Genomic DNA, 21,029 nt, shown 5'->3' on the forward strand with positions numbered 1-21,029 from the left:
GGGGTGGGCTGGAGGAGCTGTGGCAAGAGTGAGTCCCCCCTGTGTGACCATTCAGAATTTTATATATCACAATCAAGTCATTTTTTATATTCTGACCGATCATCTGGATATAGAAAGGCTCCAACATCACCAACCCTGATCACCATCACAGCAGCAGATAATCAGCTCATTTCCTGCTCAGTTGTGTTTGCTTTGATTTTGTACAATGAGCCCTCCATGGTACGGATTCTATCCACGATACAGTAAAATCCTAACACCCCCCCCAACAGCAAAACCGCTGCTGACCCTCAGGACTCTGCTTTCCATTGACATTGCCAGTTTCCCAATCTCGATACTTACGTAGCTGTCATGCTGAGCAGTATCTGACCTTTGGCCTTCAGTGGGCGGGTGGTGCCCAATGGTGATCTCCGTTTGCTGAAACTGGCACTTCCTTTTGGTGTCTGGACTAGTGGCGAGGCGCCACGAGACAGGATCTGCACCCACATCCCCTGTGAACAAGACCAAGAGTGAGCGAGAGACAGAACGAGCTTACTTGAGCAACAGGGGAGGAAGGCTATGGGCTGGCACCAATGGGTGGTGGGCATAACCTGCACTCCAAGTGAACAATACCACAATCTCCGAGAGTGTCCCCCACCCCACGTCCAAGTGTGACCCTCATGTCACCCCCTGAAGAGGGACCCCCCCCCCCCCCACCACCACCATGTCCCCACGAGAGTAACTCCCTTCTTAAGTGACTCCCACCACGACCCTCGCCACAGCGAAGAGTGACCCCAATGCCCGCTTGGAAGTACCCCCCATGAACCCTGAGAGTAAGTCCAGTGAGGCCACTGAGAGTGAGCCCCACTCTGTATGGCCATTCAGGATCTTACATGTATCAAACAAGTCATCGTTTTTTATATTCTGACTGATTCTGCTTAGGGAAAGGATGTTTCCTCTTGTGGGTGAGTGTAGAGTTAGGGGCCGTCCCTTAAGGACAGACTTGAGGAGAATCTTCTTCTCCCAGAGGGTTGTGTGACTTTGGAACTCTGTGCCTCAGAATGCGGTGGAAGCAGGGTCGCTGAATATTTTTAAGGTGGAGGTAGATAGATTCGTGTTAGACAAGGGAATCAAATGTTATTGGGGGGTAGATTGGAATGTAGAATTGGAAACACAAACAGATCAGTCATGATCTTATTGAAGGGCAGAGCAGGCTCGAGGGGCCGAATGGCCTACTTCTGCCATTATTTTAATGTCCATATGACCCCCTCCATCCTGAATGACTTCACCGTAGCGCCCCAACCCAAGAGTGACTCCCCCATTGCAACTCCCGCCCCCTGGAGTAACATCTACTGAGACCCCCCGAGAGCAAACTCCCTAACTGCAGCCCCGAGAGTGATAACACCACTCTCCTCCCCCCCCCCCTCCCCCGACATCCAGAAGACTTAGCCGGGGGTTGGGGGACATATACAGGATGGGGAACATATTCTGATCCTTGCCCATGGATTGCCAACCCAATGCCAGGAATTCTTAGCCATATTTCATCAATGGTTAAATTGAACCTTCCCCCACCTCACACGCCGCCACCCCCCTCCCTTCCCCTGCCACATAGAAACTCTCCATTATCCAAAACCCCATACCTGCTCCCACATCCCCCAACACTGCCCCTTCTGGCCCCATTCTCAACTCATGGTTTAACCACATGTTGGCATCAAGGGCAGCCACAACACTGGGCAACTCCATCTCGTGTGTGATGGCTTTGCCATGTCCCACCATTATATTCATGGGATGGAAAGGGATTAATTCCCTTCTTTTCCCATTTCAAATAGCAAAATTAGAGGGAGACAGAGAAAGCTAAGGAGGCATGCGAGTTGTTGTGATCTGGAAGGTGCTGCCTGAAAGGGCGGTGGAAGCAGATTCAATAGAAACCCTCAAAAGGGAATTAGATATAGACTAGAAGGGAAAACCCTTTGCAGCGTCATAGGGCAAGGGATAGGGGGTCGGACTAATTGAATAGCTCATTTGGAGACCCAGCACAAACAGGATGGGCTGAATGGTCTCCATCCTTCATGTATCTTTCCTGCAGAAAAGACACCAAAATCCCGTGCTCATTTCTCAAAAACTCCCCGTGCAAGAATCCGCTGGAGGAATACCTTACCCAACACTGCTGCAGGCTTATGCCCAGGATGTAGATCATGTGGACAGCATTGGGAGCATCGACTGGCATTCTGGCTGAGTGATGGGGCTTGGCGCGGTGGGGGGGTTGGTCAGCGAGAGACCGGCAGTTAACATGCGTCGTGCATCAGCATGCGTAACGGCCTAACGACATCACAGCGGTGTGAAGAAGCATGCGTGCAACACGGATGCAGGGAGGAGATGATGGAGAGCGGAGCAATCGAGGGGAATGCTACCGTATGGCAGGAGTGGGGTTGTCACGGAGGGTGGCACAGGATGATGTATGTGGCAGGGATGGCAGGGGTATGAGCAGAGAGGTGGGGACACATGCGTTAGCAGCTGCCTACCAGCTGAAGTTCTCAATGTGATTTCTGTCATTTTAACATAGGCTTCAGGACTTTCTGTGATTTGTACATCTGCAAAAAGAAGAGTAGCACTTTCAACACGGCGTAGACACAGCTATACCCAGCAGCATCAACACACACCTGCTCAACACACACCTCAGCTCACAGCCCCGCTCAACACACAGCCCCGCTCAACACACAGCCCCGCTCAACACACAGCCCCGCTCAACACACAGCCCCGCTCAACACACAGCCCCGCTCAACACACAGCCCCGCTCAACACACAGCCCCGCTCAACACACAGCCCCGCTCAACACACAGCCCCGCTCAACACACAGCCCCGCTCAACACACAGCCCCGCTCAACACACAGCCCCGCTCAACACACAGCCCCGCTCAGCACACAGCCCCGCTCAGCACACAGCCCCGCTCAGCACACAGCCCCGCTCAACACACAGCCCCGCTCAACACACAGCCCCGCTCAACACACAGCCCCGCTCAACACACAGCCCCGCTCAACACACAGCCCCGCTCAACACACACCACGGCTCACCAGGAGAAATCCAATCTTGCTTCATCAAATACCGGCAATCAAAAGCAGGAAGCAGTAAGAGTGGATAAGAGTCAGTGGACATTTGAGAGGTATTTTCCAATTCTATTCCTTGTCTAAATTAGTCGTGGCTGTATAATTGCCTCTCCCATGGGTGTTGGTAGTTGGAGAGGTGTTATCAAGCAGAGGTAGAAATATCCTGCATTTCTATAGCACCTTTCACATCCACTGAATGTCCCAAACTGCCTCATAGCCAATGAAGTACTTTTGACATGTAGTCACTGCTGTAATGTTGGAAAATTCAGCAGCTAATTTGTGCAGAGCAAGATCCCACAATAGCAGGTGATTGTTTTTTGTGATGTTGATTGAGGGATAAGTATCAGCCGAGGAGAGCTCCTCTGCTCTTCAGCACAGCGACGCGGGATCTTTCACCTCTGTCCTGAGGAAGTGGACTGAGGCTCAGTTCAGCATCAGTCTGAGAGATGGCGCCTCTGACAGTGCAGCACCACCTCAGTATCGCATCAGAATGTCAGCCTCGAATTTTGTGCTCATGTTTCTGAAATGGAACTTCAGCCAATAACCTATCAACCCTGTGGCAACGGAATGTGTTACTTCTGACACAATGACCACAGTAACCTCCTCTAACACCTCTCCACTGATGCCGGCTCTCCCAGTTCATTCCTACCTATCTAACCATTACCATGCTCACTCAGAATCATACAATCAGAGAATCCCTACAGTGCAGAAGGAGGCCATTCAGTCCATCGAGTCTACACCAATCACAATCCCACCCAGGCCTTATCCCTGCAACCATACGCATTTAGCCTTCTAATCCCCTGACGCTAAGGGGCAATTTAGCATGGCCAATCCAGCTAACCCGCACATCTTTGGACTGTGGGAGGAAACCGGAGCACCCGGAGGAAATCCACGCAGACATGGGGAGAATGTACAAACTCCACACAGAGGCTGGAATTGGATCTGGGTCCCCGAGAGGCAGCAATGCTAATCACTGTGCCGGTTAGAATGGTTTCGGCCCTTGACCCCATACCGCTTTCCTGTTTGCCGATGACTATGTACAGGCCGCTGGTTCTGAGCTGGATATGCAATGCGGTGTGGACTGGTTCTCCAATGCAGGAGACAACTTCAATCAGAAAGAGGCAAACTGCAGCCAGCCTGCTCAGGGAAAGCCCCATCTCGAGGCCAAAGTTTCAGTCCAGAGCCTGTCAGTGAGTCACCTAGCTCAGCAACACACACTGTCTACATTGATGACGAGACACATGCAAGGATCATGAAAGCAAGTGTAGCCTTCGGCAGACTTTAAACACCAGTCTGGGAGTGGGAAAACTGCTGGCCAGCAGTTATTGCCCATCCCTAATTGCCCTTTAGAAGGTGGTGATGAGCCGCCTTCTTGAAAAGCTGCAGTCCCTGTGATGTAGCCAGGTCACGCAGCCAGAATACCGGACACTCGCAATAGAGCAAATCCTCGATGGACAGCTCGAGGCTGGGGTCCAGGTTGTGAATGAAGCTCAATCCATCACGCAAACCAGCCTCCCATCCATTGACTCTGTCTACACCTCCCGCTGCCTCAGCAATGGAGCCAGCATAATTAAGGACCTCACACACCCCGGACACTTCTCTTCCACCTTCTTCCTTCGGGAAAAAGATACAAAAGTCTGAGATCACGTACCAACCAACTCAACAACAGCTTAGTCCCTGCTGCTGTTAGACTTTTCAATGGACCTACCTTGCATTGAGTTGATCTTTCTCTGCACCCTAGCTATGACTGTAACACTACATTCTGCACTCTCCCCTTTCCTTCTCTATGAACGGTATGCTTTGTCTGTATAGCGCACAAGAAACAATACTTTTCACTGTACGTTAATACATGTGACAATAACAAATCAAATCAAATCATTCTCATGATGATCAAAGGACAGACTACAAGGCCGCTCCAAAAGTTTTGCCCAGGAGTATTAATATCAACCCTGGGTCCTGGTAGAAGCTCGCCCTAGATCACTGTACTTAGCACAACCAAATAAATAATACTGGAGAAACATAGAAAATAGGAACAGGAATAGGCCATTCGGCCCTTCAAGTCTGTTCTGCTGTTCAATGAAATATTGGGAAGACTGAAGCCATTATTTTCAGTCCCTGCTCCCACCTCCATCCCTCTCCCTGGTAACAGTCTGAGATGAAGCCAGTCTGTTCACAACCCTGTGTCACATTTGACCCCGAGATGAGCTTTTGACCTCATATTCATGTCATGATAAAGACCACCGATTTCCAATCTCTGTAATGTCACCACACTCCTCCGGACAGCTATTCCAATGCTCTCCAACTGCTCTCCACGTTCTACCCTCTGTTAACTTGAGGTCATCCAAAACTCTGCAGTCCGTGTCTTAGCTTGCACCAAGCCCCGTTCCTCTATCATCCTGTACTCCCTTACCGACATCGGATCCCAGTCAAGCAACGCCTCAACTTTTAAATTCTCACCCTGGTTTACAGGTCCCTCCGTGACCTCATCCTCCCTATCTCTGAAATCTCCTCCAACCCCACAACCTTCTGGTCTCTACCCTCCTCTATTTCTGGCCTCTCGAGAATCTCCCATTTTAATTGCTCCACCATTGCTGGCCATGCCTTCAGCTGCTGGGACTGAAATTCTGGAATTCTCTCCCTAAACCTTTCCGCCTCACTAACCTCTTTTCCCTCCTTTAAGGCAATCCTCAAAACCTACTTCTTTGATCCAGCTTTTAGCTATCCGCCCTGTGATCTCCTTATTATAATATCATCCATCTCCTTGGGTGGCACGTGGCTAGCATTGCAGCGCTGCCTCACAGCGCCAGGGACCTGGGTTCGATTCCCGGCTTGGGTCACTGTCTGTGTGGAGTTTGCACATTCTCCCCGTGTCTGCGTGGGTTTCCTCCGGATGCTCCGGTTTCCTCCCGCAGTACAAAGATGTGCGGGTTAGGTAGAGTGACCATGCTAAATTGCCCCTTCGTGTCCAAAAATGTGTAGGTTAGGTAGATGAGCCATGGCAAATGTGCGGGGTTATGGGGATAGGGTGGGCCTGAATAAGGTGCTCCTTCGGAGAGTTGGTACAGACTCGATAGGCCAAATGGCCTCCTTCTGCATTGTATTCTATGGTTATGTGTCTCAGTGTCAAATTCTGGTTTATAATGCTCCTGTGAAGCATTTTGGGATGCTTCATTCTGTTAAGATGCTTTCTAAATACAAGTTGTTGTTGTTGAGTCAGAACTGACACCTTTCCTGACACGGAGTGTATCAGAATGAGTGCAGCAAGCTGGATGAAGGAGTTATTATTCTGCTGTCTGTCAGTATTTGGGGTTGAATTGATGTAGGAGGTATTCCGTTCCTCGTGCAACAGTCAGCATGGACTCCAGAGAGATTGTCTGTGTTTTAAGAATTTCTTGGTGAGAGAAATATTGAAGGGAAAGTTTTTGAAACTGAGCCTGGGGGTAGGCCCTGTGACAAAATCTCCAATCACAGGAACAAGACAGGTCACATGACCAAATCTCCAGGAACGCACCCACCCGGAGTTGGCACCTGGAATTTATTCCGTGTTGGAGGATGAGGCAGGTGCTGTGGGGAGGAAGCACCTTTCATTCACAAGGCAGGTGACACGGTTGAGGTCAGGGTGTTTTTCCAACATCTGTCACTGCTTTGTCTGCTGCATCTAACTGTCCTGGAAGCTGCAGGGGTCAGACGGTGGATCAATGAGGAACCTCGAGATCACACAAAGAAATCATAGAAACCCTACAGTACAGAAAGAGGCCATTCGGCCCATCGAGTCTGCACCGACCACAATCCCACCCAGGCCCTACCCCCATATCCCTACATATTTACCCACTAATCCCTCTAACCTACTCATCTCAGGACACTAAGGGCAATTACTGGCATGGCCAATCAACCTAACCTGCACATCTTTGGACTGTGGGAGGAAACTGGAGCACCCGGAGGAAACCCACGCAGACACGAGGAGAATGTGCAAACTCCACACAGACAGTGACCCAAGCCGGGGATCGAACCCAGGTCCTTGGAGCTGTGAAGCAGCAGTGCTAACCACTGTGCTACCGTGCCGCCCAAAGCAAGAGATCAAAGCAACTGACAGCTGGCTCTTATCTCTGAATTCAGCAGGCCCATCTCTACATTTCATTGCTTCCATATCAAAGCTTTCCTTCCCAATATCCAACTCTCTCCCCCTCGTTTGGATGTGTCTCTTTATCTCCTTTTGTTTGGGACTGTGTCCAAAGCACACCTCATTACTACAGGATCAAACCAAGAGAGGAGAACCCAACCAGAAGGAGGGAGAAAGAGGGGATAAGAAGGAGAGAGAGAGAAGGAGGGAGTGTGAGAGGGGAGGCAGGGATGGAGCATGAGGGAAAGATGGGAAATGACACGGGGGGGACAAGAGGGAGGAAGGCAAGAGGGAGGGAGGGAACACACGAGGGGTGGGAAGTGGACGGATACCAAGTGAGAGGGGTGGAATGAAGAGAGAGAGAGGAATGTGGGGCTGAGGGAAAGAAGGAAGCAGAAAGATAGGAATGAACTGAGAGAGAGAGAGAGAGAGATCAACAGGGAAGGGGGCGAGTGAATGAGAGATATTGGTCCCACTACAAAACACCGCAGTTTAATCAAGGACTGAGTACTGAGACGGTGTTTCTCTTTAGCTCAGGAATCTTCCACTTTTGCAAAGAGGAACAGGCCTGCCCATGGCCTCAGTGAGTCGAGGTATATTCGGGCCACGTTATTAGATCAATAATCCCGGAAAGCAAGCACTGTGAACAGCTTATGTATTTGGATTCAGTTTCTGAAGTGTGGTACTGGTCTCAGTAAATGATTGTTATCCATCAGATTTTTTAGAATTGTAGAACAATTACTGCAGAGAAGGAGGCCATTCGATCCATCTTGATCACTCTAGCTCTTGAGGACTCAGCCAGTCACGCTCCTCCTCTGCTTTTCCACAGCCTTGCAATGCTATTCCTCAGGTAGTTACCCAATTCCCATCAAAAACCAGGATTGGATCTCCCTCTGGGGTTCCCTTTGGGGATAGGAATCAGCTGTCCTTGCCCAGTCTGGGTCTATACGAGACTCCAGAATTTCCACATCAATGTGGTTGACTCTTAGCTGCTCTCTAAAGTGGCATAAGAAGCTCCTGAACTCTGTATCAAACCCATCAGCAGCTTCTCAGGGTACCTAAGGGTTTGGGAAATGGGTTATTAGCAATGTCCACGTTCCGAGGATGTATCTTTGGAAAGTCAATGCGATGCTGAGCCAAGTGGATCAACAATGTCACAGCTTTGATTTCTAGCCTGTTGTGTAGCTGATCGCAGGTGGTGTGGGGTTGTAGAGGTGGTGTTGCCTCAGTGCCCCTGGATTAAGGGACAATATCCAGGTGATCCCTGCTGGAAATTTGAGAGCACAGAGTTTGGGCAAGACTGTGGGGCCTCATGCAGTTGAATAGCCAATGACTCTCTATCTGGGGAGTGAGGTGATACATTCTTGGCACCAGATCTCAGAAAGGGGGAGTACCTAATGGGGGAGAAGGGATTAATATTAGGGTGCGGGAGGGGGTTAGGTTTTCCCAGTGTATTTTGTAAAGGGCTGGTGCAGTGAGGAATGCAAACAAAATATTTCCCCATAGATTTGCAAAGACTTGCTCCACCTGTCTGCCTCCCTCCATCCCACCTTCACTCTTTCCTCTCTCTCTCTCTCCCCTCACCCCACCTCCCCCACCCCCCTCCCCTCTCTGTCGTCAATGACTCCACACTGAAATGAAACTTTCAGACTAACAATAATTCCAACAGTGACACCTACTGACTCTGGTTCAATACGGCACAAACGCACAGGGAAAGCTGCAGCACCGATTCCCGAGATCCCTGATAGAACAGCTGGAAGGAGTGAGGAATAATGTATGTCAATCGGGAACATTGATCCCAACATATGGACACATCCTAACGAGTGACACTGGAAGGATAAAATTGGGAGAAGGTCAAGACTGAGCGGTGTGCCTCAGGGATCAGTGCTGGGCCCACGGTTATTTGTCATTTATATTAATGATTTGGATGAGAATATAGTGGGCATGGCTAGTAAGTTTGCAGATGATACGAAGATTGGTGGCATAGTGGACAGTGAAGAAAGTTATCTCCAATTGCAACGGGATCTTGATCAATTGGGCCAGTGGGCTGATGAATGGCAGATGGAGTTTAATTTAGACAAATGTGAGATGATGCATTTTGGTAGATTGAACCAGGGCAGGACTTACTCAGTTAATGGTAGGGCGTTGGGGAGAGTTACAGAACAAAGAGATTTAGGGGTACACGTTCATAGTTCCTTGAAAGTAGAGTCACAGGTGGACAGAGTGGTGAAGAAGGCATTCGGCATGCTTGGTTTCATTGGTCAGAACATTGAATACAGGAGTTGGAATGTCTTGTTGAAGTTATACAAGACATTGGTAAGGCCACACTTGGAATACTGTGTGCAATTCTGGTTACCTTATTATAGAAAGGATATTATTAAACTAGAAAGAGTGCAGAAAAGATTTACTAGGATGCTACTGGGACTTGATGGATTGAGTTATTAGGAGAGGCTGGATAGACTGGACTTTTTTCTCTGGAGCGTAGGAGGCTGAGGGGTGATCTTATAGAGGTCTATAAAATAATGAGGGGCACAGATCGGCTAGATAGTCAATATCTTTTCCCAAAGGTAGGGGAGTCTAAAACTAAAGGGCATAGGTTTAAGGTGAGAGGGGAGAGATACAAAAGTGTCCAGAGGGGCAATTGTTTCACATAGAGGGTGGTGAGTGTCTGGAACAAGGTAGTAGTAGAGGCGGGTACAATTTGATCTTTTAAAAAGCATTTAGATAGTTACATGGGTACGATGGGTATAGAAGGATTTGTGCCAAATGCGGGCAATTGGGATTAGCTTAGGGGTTTTAAAAAAAAAGGGCGGCATGGACAAGTTGGGCCGAAGGGCCTGTTTCCATGCTGTAAACCTCTATGACTCTATCACACAGATAGAGAGAAGAGATGTGAATGCATGACCCAAATTTTCTGACAGAGGAATCAATCTTTCAGTCCTCTCCCACTCTTGGAAGTATTGTAAACTGTGAGGAGGACAGTGTAGAATTCCAAAAGGACATTGACAAGTTGGTGGAGTGGGCAGATAGGAGACATATGAAATTCAATGCGGAGAAGTGTGAGGTGATGCATTTTGGTAGGGATAACATGGAGAAACAATATAAAGTAAATAATAAAATTCTTAAAGGGCTGCAGGAGCAGAGGGGGCTGGGTGTATCTGTGCAGAGATCATCAAAGGAGGCAGGACAGGTGAAGAGAGCGGTTAATAAAGCACATTGTATTCTGGACTTTATTAATAGGGGCATAGAGTACAAGAGCAAGGAGGTTATGCTAAACTTATACAAGACACTGGTTAGACCTCAGCTGGAATATTGTGTACAGTTCTGAGTGCCGCACTATAGGAAGGATGTGAACACATTGGAGAGAGTGCAGAAGATGTTTACAAGAATGAGAAACTTCAGTTATGAGGATAGATTGTAGAGGTTGGGACTGTTCTCCTTGGAGAGAAGGTGGTAAAGAGGAGATTGGATAGAGATGTTCAAAATCATGAGGGGGCTGGACAGAGTAGCTGGGCGAAACTGTTCACCCTCGTAAAAGGATAGAAAATGAGAGGGGAAAGACTTAAAGTGATTTACAAAAGAAGAAAATGTGACGTGAGAAAAAAACTTTCACATGGCGAGTGGGTTGGGGTCTGAAATGCTCTGCCTGGAAGTGTGGTGGAGGCAGGTTCAATCAAGGCATTCGAGAGGGCGTTAGAAGATTATTTGAACAGAAACAATGTGCAGGGTGTACGGCTGAAAAGGCAGGAGAATAGCACTAAGTCATGCTGCTCATTTGGAGAGCTGCTGCAGACATGATGGGCTGAATGGCCTCAAAGAACAAAGAACAATACAGCACAGGAACAGGCCCTTCAGCCCTCCAAGCCCGTGCCGCTCCCTGGTCCAAACTAGACCATTCTTTTGTATCCCTCCATTCCCACTCCGTTCATGTGGCTATCTAGATAAGTCTTAAACGTTCCCACCATTACAATTCTGTCATTTACTCCTATACAATCATTTGGAAAAGATTATCATCGCCCTCTTGTCATGGGTTCGGTACAGGAACCCATGTGACTGTTGGAGTGCTCCCATCAGCAGTTCAGATAAAGGTTCACTTGATTGATACCTGGGGTGAGGGGTTATTCTATCAGGAACGGTTGGATGGGTTGCACCTGTATCCATCGGAGTTTGGAAGATTGAGAGGTGATCTTACAGGAACATACAAGATGCTGAGGGAACAGACAGGGTGGATGCTGAGAGGATGTTTCCCCTTGTGGGACAGACTAGAATCAGGGGACACAGTTTAAAAATAAGGGGTCTCCCATTTAAGATGGAGGTGAGGAGAACATGTTTCTCTCAGAGGGTAGCTAGTCTGTGGAATTCTCTTTCCCAGAGAGCACTGGAGGTTGGGTCATTGACTATTTTTAAGGCTGAGTCAGGCAGATTCTGGCTTGACAAAGAAGTGAAAGGGATTCAGGAGGTTGGAAGTAAAGTGGAGTTGATTACACAATCAGATCAGCCATGATCATATTGAATGGCGGGATAGGCTCAAGGGGCTGAATGGCCTACTCCTGCTCCTCTTTCCTATGATCCTGTGCCCCAGCTGCCCATCAAGAATTGACCTCAGTCATCAGTAACGATGCCAACTGTCTCAGAGATGAGCCTTTCCATGGTCTTCACCGGGGAAGATCATGCCATCATCATTTGAAGAAGAGAACAGGGTGTGTAGTGTAACCTGTTCAGAATGGATTAACAGACCTTCCAATTACATCCTAATTTGATGTCAATCATTCAATAGAAGTCACTGATGTATAAAAGGGCTGCAGGTGGCACTGGGTGTTGAAGGAGAATTGTGTGTGGAGTTGGATCAAAGAAATAAAGGTTGTTTATGAAGAAGCTGAACTCTTGTCTCCTTTACTGAGCTACAACCGAGAGGCTCAAACATAACCTGGTGAGCTGGAGGTGACCTTCCTCCCTGTAAGCATCATCACCAAAAAAAACCAATCACCTCTTTACTTATCCTTTTATGGGATCTTGCTCTGAAAAGAAATCGCTGTCCGCTTCCCTAAATTGCAAATGTGACACCTTATGAAGAGCTTTGGGATATCCAGAACGTGTGAAAGGATCTCTTGCTCTAACATAAATGTTTTGGGGAGGGAGAGATGCTTGTGGCAGAGGCTGAGCGATCCCATAGTTTGTGCACAATGGGTCAGGTAGGGGACATTACCCACTCATTAATCAGTACCTGATAAAGTGCTGAAGTATAAGCCATCATCTTCATCTTCATGCGAAGAGGACCCTCCCACATCCACTGTGTGGTCCCACTCTAAGGGGATGGAGTCCACACTGACGGGGGTCACACCACCCGATCTCTCGTGTTGCTGTGCCTCCCCGGGCAGGGCGAGGTGACACAGAGACTCTTCAGCTGGCAGCTCCGGGCCACCAGCCTTCTCCTGCCAGCTTATACTCTGCAGCTCACTGCCATCCTCTGTGTCAGCCTCCCTGTCAGACAGATCCTTATCCTCGTCAAGCATCTGGAACAATATCAAGAACACGAGACATTACCCATCAACCAAAGCTCAGTCATGATTTACAGGAAGCTACAGGACCAGGGACAACAGGTACAGGACGTTCAGCCCACACCTTCACTGTCCCCTACCTAACCTTTACCCACCACATTAACCTCCAGAGTCACAGTTCTGTAGAAAAACTCTGGTACCTGAAGACAAGTGAGCAACACCCCCCTCCTCCCTCTTTTTGTTTCGAAGGTCCATGCCCCTCGTTTGGAGCAGGTTTGAAAGTTCCTCACCGGCTGTTTAGACATGAGCCTCTGGTGGAAGCGTGCGACACGCCCGAACACCTCCTGGCAGTATGCGTGCAGCTCCTCAAGCTCCTCTTCAATGGTGATAGCATCCATGGGCTCAATCTTCTGAATCAGCATTTCGCCACAGACAATGAGCTGGTCAATCTTGTTAGTGTTGAGAGTGATCTCCTGCTGAAAGGCCTATGGTGATTCACAAAAGCAAGTCAGTGATGGGAGAGGGTGCACAAGGAGATTTACCAGAATGGGAGCAGGAATGAGGGACTTCAGCTAATGTGGAGAGAATGGAGAAGCTGGGATTGTTCTCCTTAGAGCAGGAAAGGCTAAGGAGAGATTTAATTGAGCTGTTCAAAATCAGAAGGGGTTTGATAGAATACATATGGACAAACTGTTCCCTCTAATATACAGGTCAGTAACTAAAGGAGACATTGTTACACACGCACACACATGCGGCTGCTAAACACTCCTAAAAATCTGATTCCACCACATTTTCAGATTCTTTTAAACGGCCACTGGGCACGTGCTTGGAGAGGATTAATTTGCAGGATTATGGGGAAAGAACAGGGGCGTGTGAATAAAATGGACAGCTCTTTTTTTTTTACGAAAGGTGAGAAAAGTGGACCAGGGAATTTTAAACTGTTTAGCTAACATCTACTGCAGGAAATCACTAGAATTTATAGTTATTCTTTCTGGTTGTATCACAGCTCGGTCTGGGGCTCCTGCTCTGCCCAAGACCGCAAGGAACTACAAAAGGTCGTGAATGTAGCCCAATCCCCCATCACGCAAACCAGCCTCCCATCCATTGACTCTGTCTACACTTCCCGCTGCCTCGGCAAAGCAGCCAGCATAATTAAGGACCCCACGCACCCCCGGACATTCTCTCTTCCACCTTCTTCCTTTGGGAAAAAGATACAAAAGTCTGAGGTCACGTACCAACCAACTGAAAAACAGCTTCTTCCCTGCTGAGAGATTTTTGAATGGACTCATCTTGCATTAAGCTGATCTTTCTCTACACCCTAGCTATGACTGTAACACTACATTCTGCACTCTCCTTTCCTTCTCTATGAACGGTATGCTTTGTCTGTATAGCGCGCAAGAAACAATACTTTTCACTGTATGTTAATACACGTGACAACAATAAATCAAATCAACGATAGTGTCACTAAACAACTTGACCATTTTCAGGTGACCGGGGGAGCCAACATTGATTTATAAAGAGTAGGTCACACCTCTTGTGAAGAGGTGACAAAGTAGTACACAGGAGAGTCTGTGAGGATGTTATTCATACGGATTTCCAGAAGGCATTTGATAAATTCCCGATAAGAGACTGTTAGCTGAAGTTGAAACTCATGGAATTGAAGGCAAATGTTTAATTAGTTAGGGAACTGTCTGAGCCGCGGGAGACGGGGAGTGGAGAACGTGGGCAGGTATTCTCACTGTGATGATGGGACGAGATGGTATATCGCATGAGGATGAGACAAGTGGTATATCACAAAGATCTGTGTTGGGACTTCACCTATTCAAAGATAGGTGGCATTGTGAACAGTGGAGATAGAAGTGTAACATTACAGAGATATTGATAGGGGGATAGGATTCCAGGTACACAGATTATTTAAATATCAGGAACAGGTACATAAAATCGAAAGTAGCGTCGCCATAGTCCCAGATGACCATAGGCCGCTCTCCCTATTGAGGGGGAGAGCTGACTGGTGGTGATTTAACTTGATGGTGGTGATCAAATCTAAAAACCTACTGAAATACTGGTCTTTAGAGGACAAGAACATAAGGAGGTAGAAGTTATGTTTCAGCCACGCAAAGCCCTGGTTAAACCACACCTGGAGTCACACCTCTGGGCAGCATGCCTTAGGTTAATATACTGGCCCTGGAGACAGTAAAGCCTGGATTTCTCTGAATGAAACCAGTCTCCAAAGGTTAAATTCTGAAGTGAGATTTAGAACATTAAGGGGTGATTTGATCAAAGTTTTCACAATATTAAAGGGACAGAAAGGGTAAATAGAGAGAAACAATTCACATTGCTCGAGGAGTCTAGGACTAGGGGACAGAGTCTAAGAATTGGAGCCAATCCTTTCAGGAGTGAGATTAGGAAACGTGTGCACACAGAGAGGGTGGGAGATGGTTGGAACTCTCTCCCACAAAACAGCAATTGGTGCTAGATCAATTATTAATTGTAATCTGAGATTTTTGTCAGCCAGAGTTATTAAAGGATTTGGGACAAAGGTACAGGAATTCGGTCACCAATCAACGATGCTTTCACCAAACAGCAGAACCGGCTCAAAGGGCTGAATGGCCTCGCGTTGTTTTTATGTCCTATCTGCCCAGCTGGCACAGGCACTCTGGGCTGAATGAACATAACGGGCGGCACGGTAGCACGGTGGTTAGCACTGCTGCTTCACAGCTCCAGGGACCCGGGTTCGATTCCCGGCTTGGGTCACTGTCTGTGTGGAGTTTGCACATTCTCCTCGTGTCTGCGTGGGTTTCCTCCGGGTGCTCCGGTTTCTTCCCACAGTCCAAAGATGTGCGGATTAGGTTGATTGGCTATGCTAAAATTGCCCCTTAGTGTCCTGAGATGCGTAGGTTAGAGGGATTAGTGGGTAAATATGTAGGGATACGGAGGTGAGGCCTGGGTGGGATTGTGGTCGGTGCAGACTCGATGGGCCGAATGGCCTCTTTCTGTACTGTAGGGATTCTATGATTCTCTGATAAGAACATAAGAACTCGGAGCAGGAGTAGGCCATCGAACCTGCCCTGCCATTCAATAAGATCATGGCTGATCTTTTTGTGGACTCAGCTCCACTTACCCGCCCACTCACCATAACCCTTAATTCCTTTACTGTTCAAAAATTTGCCTTAAAAACATTCAATGAGGTAGCCTCAACTGCTTCACTGGGCAGGGAATTCCACAGATTCACATCCCTTTGTGTGAAGAAGTTCCTCCTCAACTCAGTCCTAAATCTGCTTCCCCTTATTTTGAGGCTATGTCCCCTAGTTCCAGTTTCACCCGTCAGTGGAAACAACTTCCCTGCCTCTATCTTATCTATTCCCTTCATAATCTTATATGTTTCTATAAGATCTCCCCTCATTCTTCGGAATTCCAATGTGTATAGCCCCAGTCTACTCAGTCTCTCCTCATAAGCCAACCCTCTCAACTCCGGAATGAACCTCAACTCCAGGATGGCCTCCTCTGTGCTGTAATATTGTATGATCCCAGTGATAGATGAAGAAAGGCCAAACGGATTAACACTGAAGAGCTAAAGGTGAAAAAAGGATGACCTCGGATATACAGCACAGTAACAGGCCATTCAGCCCAACCACTCCATGCTGGTATTCATGCTCCACTCGAGTTTCCTCCCATCTTTTCTCATCTAAATCCACCACTGTAACCCTCTAGTCCTCTCCTCCCTCAAACGCATCTCTTAAATACATTCTGTACCTTAAATATTACAATCTCTGGTCAGCCAAGGTTCACTGCCACAGGTACTAACTTACAAAATCAAAAAAAAATCTAAAACAGTATTAATTTCATCACATTACACTATTCATTTCGACCACTCTCTGTGGGAGTGAGTTCCATATTCTCATCACTCTCTGGGTAAAGAGGTTTCTCCTGAATTCCCCATTGGATTTCATGGTGACTATCTTATATTGATTGTCTCGAGTTACATCCCACAAGAGGAAATGTTCTCTCTGCACCCACTCTATCAAACACTTGCAGAGTTTTAAAGACTTCTATTAGATCATCCTTCAGCTTTCTTTTTCCAAGAGAAAAGAGATCCAACCTGTCAATGCTTTCCTGATCGGTGTACCCGCACTGCTGTGGTACATCACTCGTTAATCTTCTCTGCACCCGACCACAGCCTTTGTACCCTTTAGTAATGTGGAGACCAGAGCTCTAAGTGTGGTTAAACCAAGGTTCAATACAGGGCGGTACGGTGGCACAGTGGTTAGCACTGCTGCCTCACAGAGCCAGGGACCCAGGTTCGATTCCGGCCTTGGGTCACTGTGTGTGTGGAGTTTGCACATTCTCCCCGTGTCTGCGTAGGTTACCTCCGGGTGCTCCGGTTTCCTCCCACAGTCCGAAAGACTGGTTAGGGTGCATTGGCCATGCTAAATTCTCCCTCAGTGTACCCGAACAGGTGCTGGAGTGTGGCGGCTAGGGGATTTTCATGGTAACTTCATTGCAGTGTTAATGTAAGTCTACTTGTGACACTAATAATAAATTTTTGAAAAAAAGGGGTTTAGTAGATTTTCCCATTATTTGCAATTTTCAAATTTGAATAGTGTTTATTTAACATCGACTCATCACCTGATGAAATTACGTTAAAATCCAGGATGATATAAATAAATGGAGTTCCTGACTCAAACGACACTTACGTTCAGCTGCCGCACTTTGTCATCAATGTCACTCTCGGAGAAATGTTCCACATTGGTGAGCTGGAGGTCCATCTCCGTGAGCCACACCAGGATACCCTCCCGGCAACTTTCAAACTCTTCCCTCTGATTGGTGAAATACTGTAGAAATATGAATGGAGTGAGAGAGGGAGGAATGGTTTCAGGGTTGAAAAGGAAGTGCTGGAAAACCTCAGCGGATCCAGCAGCGTCTGTGGAGAGAGAAACAGAGATAACCTTTCGAGTCCAACATGACCCTTCTTTGGAACTTATTCGAGAAAGAGTCATACAGACTCGAAACATGAACTGTGCCTCTCTCTCTCCACAGACGCTGACAGAGCTGCAGAGTATTTCCAGCACTTGCTGCGTTTTAATGCTTTCACGATTACCAGTCGCTGTGACTTTGGGTCAGGAATTTCTGAGGGAGACTGAAGTCCCACCACCAGCAAGATGCAACCACGTTCCGGGTGCCTGGCAGCATCTGAGAGTGATACGGTGCCACTGGCAGCTCATTGAAAGCTGTTGATGTGGGATTTGTCCAACGGAGGACATGTTCCCCTACCCCCACCCCCCACTCCAATGCTGAACAGGTGGATTTTGGGGAGGATGCTGGGACCAAGCAGGTGAGTGAGAAGCAGCTGTTAACTGGGCCACCCGCCCACTGCCAGTAAGGGTGCCATGGCAGCAGTGGAAAGAGGGCAACTCCGCTCCCCATGCCTTCCCTCAGCCTACTGATGTCCTCCCATCTCCCAGCCTGATACCAATGTTACTAGGAAAATTCAGCCCATTGTGACATGTGGAGGTCAGGCTGACTCTCAGTGTAGACCAGGTGCCATTTCCGCAAGGATATCCTTGGGACATTACACCCAATTTTACACCCATCCATGTACCCATTTTGCCAATCTCCGCAGTGAATTCCTGAACCCAAAAATGGGCGTAAAGAGTTGGGGCCGAGGAACGACTGAACTCATATTAGATACTCTCCAAGGAGGAAGATTAAATCCTTCTAATCAGCTTCCACATACAGAGATAAGCTGCAGGGGAGGAAGATATTCAATTGTTAATGTGACAGCTACCATCCAAATCCCATTGGATGAATCAGAAAATAGAGAGGGCGTGTCTGTGGGACAGAGGCGAGTTGCCAGGTATAATCAGCAAGCAGAAGGTTCACCCCCAGGTTGCTTCCAAATTTCATAGCGGGAATTTGCTTTATGTCCCTACGACTCCTGCCTCTAGAGATCTAATGCATAATACATCCCTCATGGTGTGTGCACGTGGAATGGTCTGGTAGGCTAAAGGGGCTGAATGGCCTCACTCTGTAGGGTAAGATTCTGTTGCTGTGTAAATGCTGCAACGTGTTGCTGCCCCCATTGACGGTGGCGTGGTTACCTTGAGCCTGCGTAAGATGGCAGCGATGCGTTTCTGCAGGCTGTCCCAGCGCTGGTTTCCCTCGTGCACCATCTGTTTCAGGCGGCTGGAAGAGTCGGTGCGGTTCTCTCTCGCCAATCGCCTGTACTGCTTATTGATCAGTTCCAGCTGGGTCAGGCTCTCGTGAATCTGTCTCTGGAAAGTCTGTGGCCAAACATCAATTATAGAGTGATTAGGCTCAGAAAGAGGCTATTTGTCCCATCGTGTCTGTGCTAGCCTTTTGAACAGGCTAGTCAGTTAGCCTCTCTGTTACCGCCATAGCTCTGCTCATTTTCAATATCTATCCACTTCCCCTTTTGAGAGTTCCTGTTGAATCTGCTTCCACTGTCCTTTCACACAGCACCTTCCAGGTCACAACAATTCGCTGCATTAAAAATATTTCTCTGCTTTTCATCTTCAGTTCTTTTGCCAAGTATCTTCAATCTGTGTCCTCTGGATAGAAACTAGAAGCAGGAGGAGGCCATTTGGCACTTTAAGCCTGTTCCACCATTCATTTTGATCATGGCTGATCATCGAATTCAATATCCTGATCCCCCCCTTCCTCCCATATCCTTTTAGCCCCAAGAGCTATATCTAATTTCTTCTTGAAATTACCACACATTTTGGCCTCAACTACATTCTGTGGGAGTGAATTCCACACATTCACCACCCTCTGGGTGAAGAAATTTCTCCTCACCGCAGTTCTAAAAGGTTTACCCCTTATCCTCAAACTATGACCCCTAGTTCTGGACTCCCCCACCATCGGGAACATTCTTTCTGAATCTATCCTGTCTAACCCTGTTAGAAATTTATAAGTTTCTATGAGATCCCCTCTCACTCTTCTAAACTCCAGTGAATATAATCCTAACCGACTTTGTCTCTCTTCATATGACAGACCCGCCATCCCAGGAATCAGCCTGGTGAACCTTCGCTGTACTCCCTCTATAGCAAGGACCCCCTTCCTCAGATAAGGACACCAAAACTGCACACAATACTCCAGATCTGGCCTCACCAACGCCCTATACAATTGCAGCAAAAGATCCCTATCCCTATACTCAAATCCTCTCGCTATGAAGGCCAACATACCATTTGCCTTCTGTACTGCCTGCTGTACCTGCGCGCTTACTCTCAGCGACTGATACACGAGGACACCAAGGTCTCACTGAGTATCCGCCTCTCTCAATTTACACCCATTCAAATAATAATCTGTCTTTCTATTGGATATCCGACCCTCCTGTGCCGGGAACACTTTCTCCTTATTTATTCCATCCAAACCAGTCTATCAACTCTTCTCCTAAAACCTCTCTGGTCCAGGGAAAACAATCCCAGTTCCTCCAGTCTCCATACAGAATTGTCATCCTGATACCCTCGGAGTAAATCAGACCCACCCACACCACCTGCATCCTCCTGCACCCACCCACAGACCCCACACCCAGCACAGACCCACCCCCCGCACCCAGCACGGAGCCACCCGCACCCACCCACAGACCCCACACCCAGCACAGATCCCCCCTCCGCACCCAGCACAGACACCCCCCCCCACTCCCCTGCACGGACCCATCCACCCTCCCGCACCCAGCACGGACCCACCCACACCCCCCACCCACAGACCCCACACCCAGCACAGACCCACCCCCCGCACCCAGCATGGAGCCACCCGCACCCACCCACAGACCCCACACCAGCACAGATCCCCCCTCCGCACCCAGCACAGACACCCCCCCCACTCCCCTGCACCCAGCACGGACCCATCCACCCTCCCGCACCTAGCACAGACCCACCCGCACCCACCCACAGACCCCACACCCAGCACAGACCCACCCGCACCCACCCACAGACCCCACACCCAGCACAGACCCACCCGCACCCACCCACAGACCCCTACTGCCCCCAAACCCAGCTCAAACCCAAATCACCTCAAATCTTTTCAGTTCCTCCTTGGCGAGGGAGTACAGGACCTGGGAGGAGTTGGGTTGAGCCGCAGTCCGCTCTGCCCCGTTCAGCCAATCCTCGAAGCGAGAGTAGTCATCTAGAAACTTCTGCCAGAGTCTCCACGTCTCCTCGATCCTGTGATGGCAAAGAAAGCACTTCCACGTTACGACACGGTGTCGATCACCAGCCCTGTTACCGCACGGTGTGAGCCATCACCAGCCCCACTACTGCATGGTGTCGATCACCAGCCCTGTTACCGCACGGTGTGAGCTATAACCAGCCC

General features: G+C 48.5%; 1 protein-coding gene across 6 annotated transcripts in view; it reads right to left on the reverse strand.

Moving 5' to 3' along the window:
- Positions 1-21,029, reverse strand: part of LOC144507345 (nesprin-2-like) — a 316,785-nt gene that overhangs the window by 23,239 nt on the left and 272,517 nt on the right. For 5 of the 6 annotated variants that reach the window (XM_078234517.1, XM_078234521.1, XM_078234520.1 and 2 more), the window contains 7 exons: positions 20,731-20,881; positions 18,797-18,979; positions 17,393-17,530; positions 12,989-13,183; positions 12,425-12,713; positions 2,499-2,567; positions 340-488 (listed from right to left, as the gene is read on the reverse strand). In XM_078234517.1, coding sequence (XP_078090643.1) covers positions 340-488; positions 2,499-2,567; positions 12,425-12,713; positions 12,989-13,183; positions 17,393-17,530; positions 18,797-18,979; positions 20,731-20,881 — 1,174 coding nt within the window. The remainder of the gene's footprint in view (positions 1-339; positions 489-2,498; positions 2,568-12,424; positions 12,714-12,988; positions 13,184-17,392; positions 17,531-18,796; positions 18,980-20,730; positions 20,882-21,029) is intronic. The other variant, XM_078234519.1, reaches the window with a different exon arrangement.

This window comes from Mustelus asterias, chromosome 18 (genome assembly GCF_964213995.1).
Source record: "Mustelus asterias chromosome 18, sMusAst1.hap1.1, whole genome shotgun sequence".
Classification (NCBI taxonomy): Eukaryota; Metazoa; Chordata; class Chondrichthyes; order Carcharhiniformes; family Triakidae; genus Mustelus; species Mustelus asterias.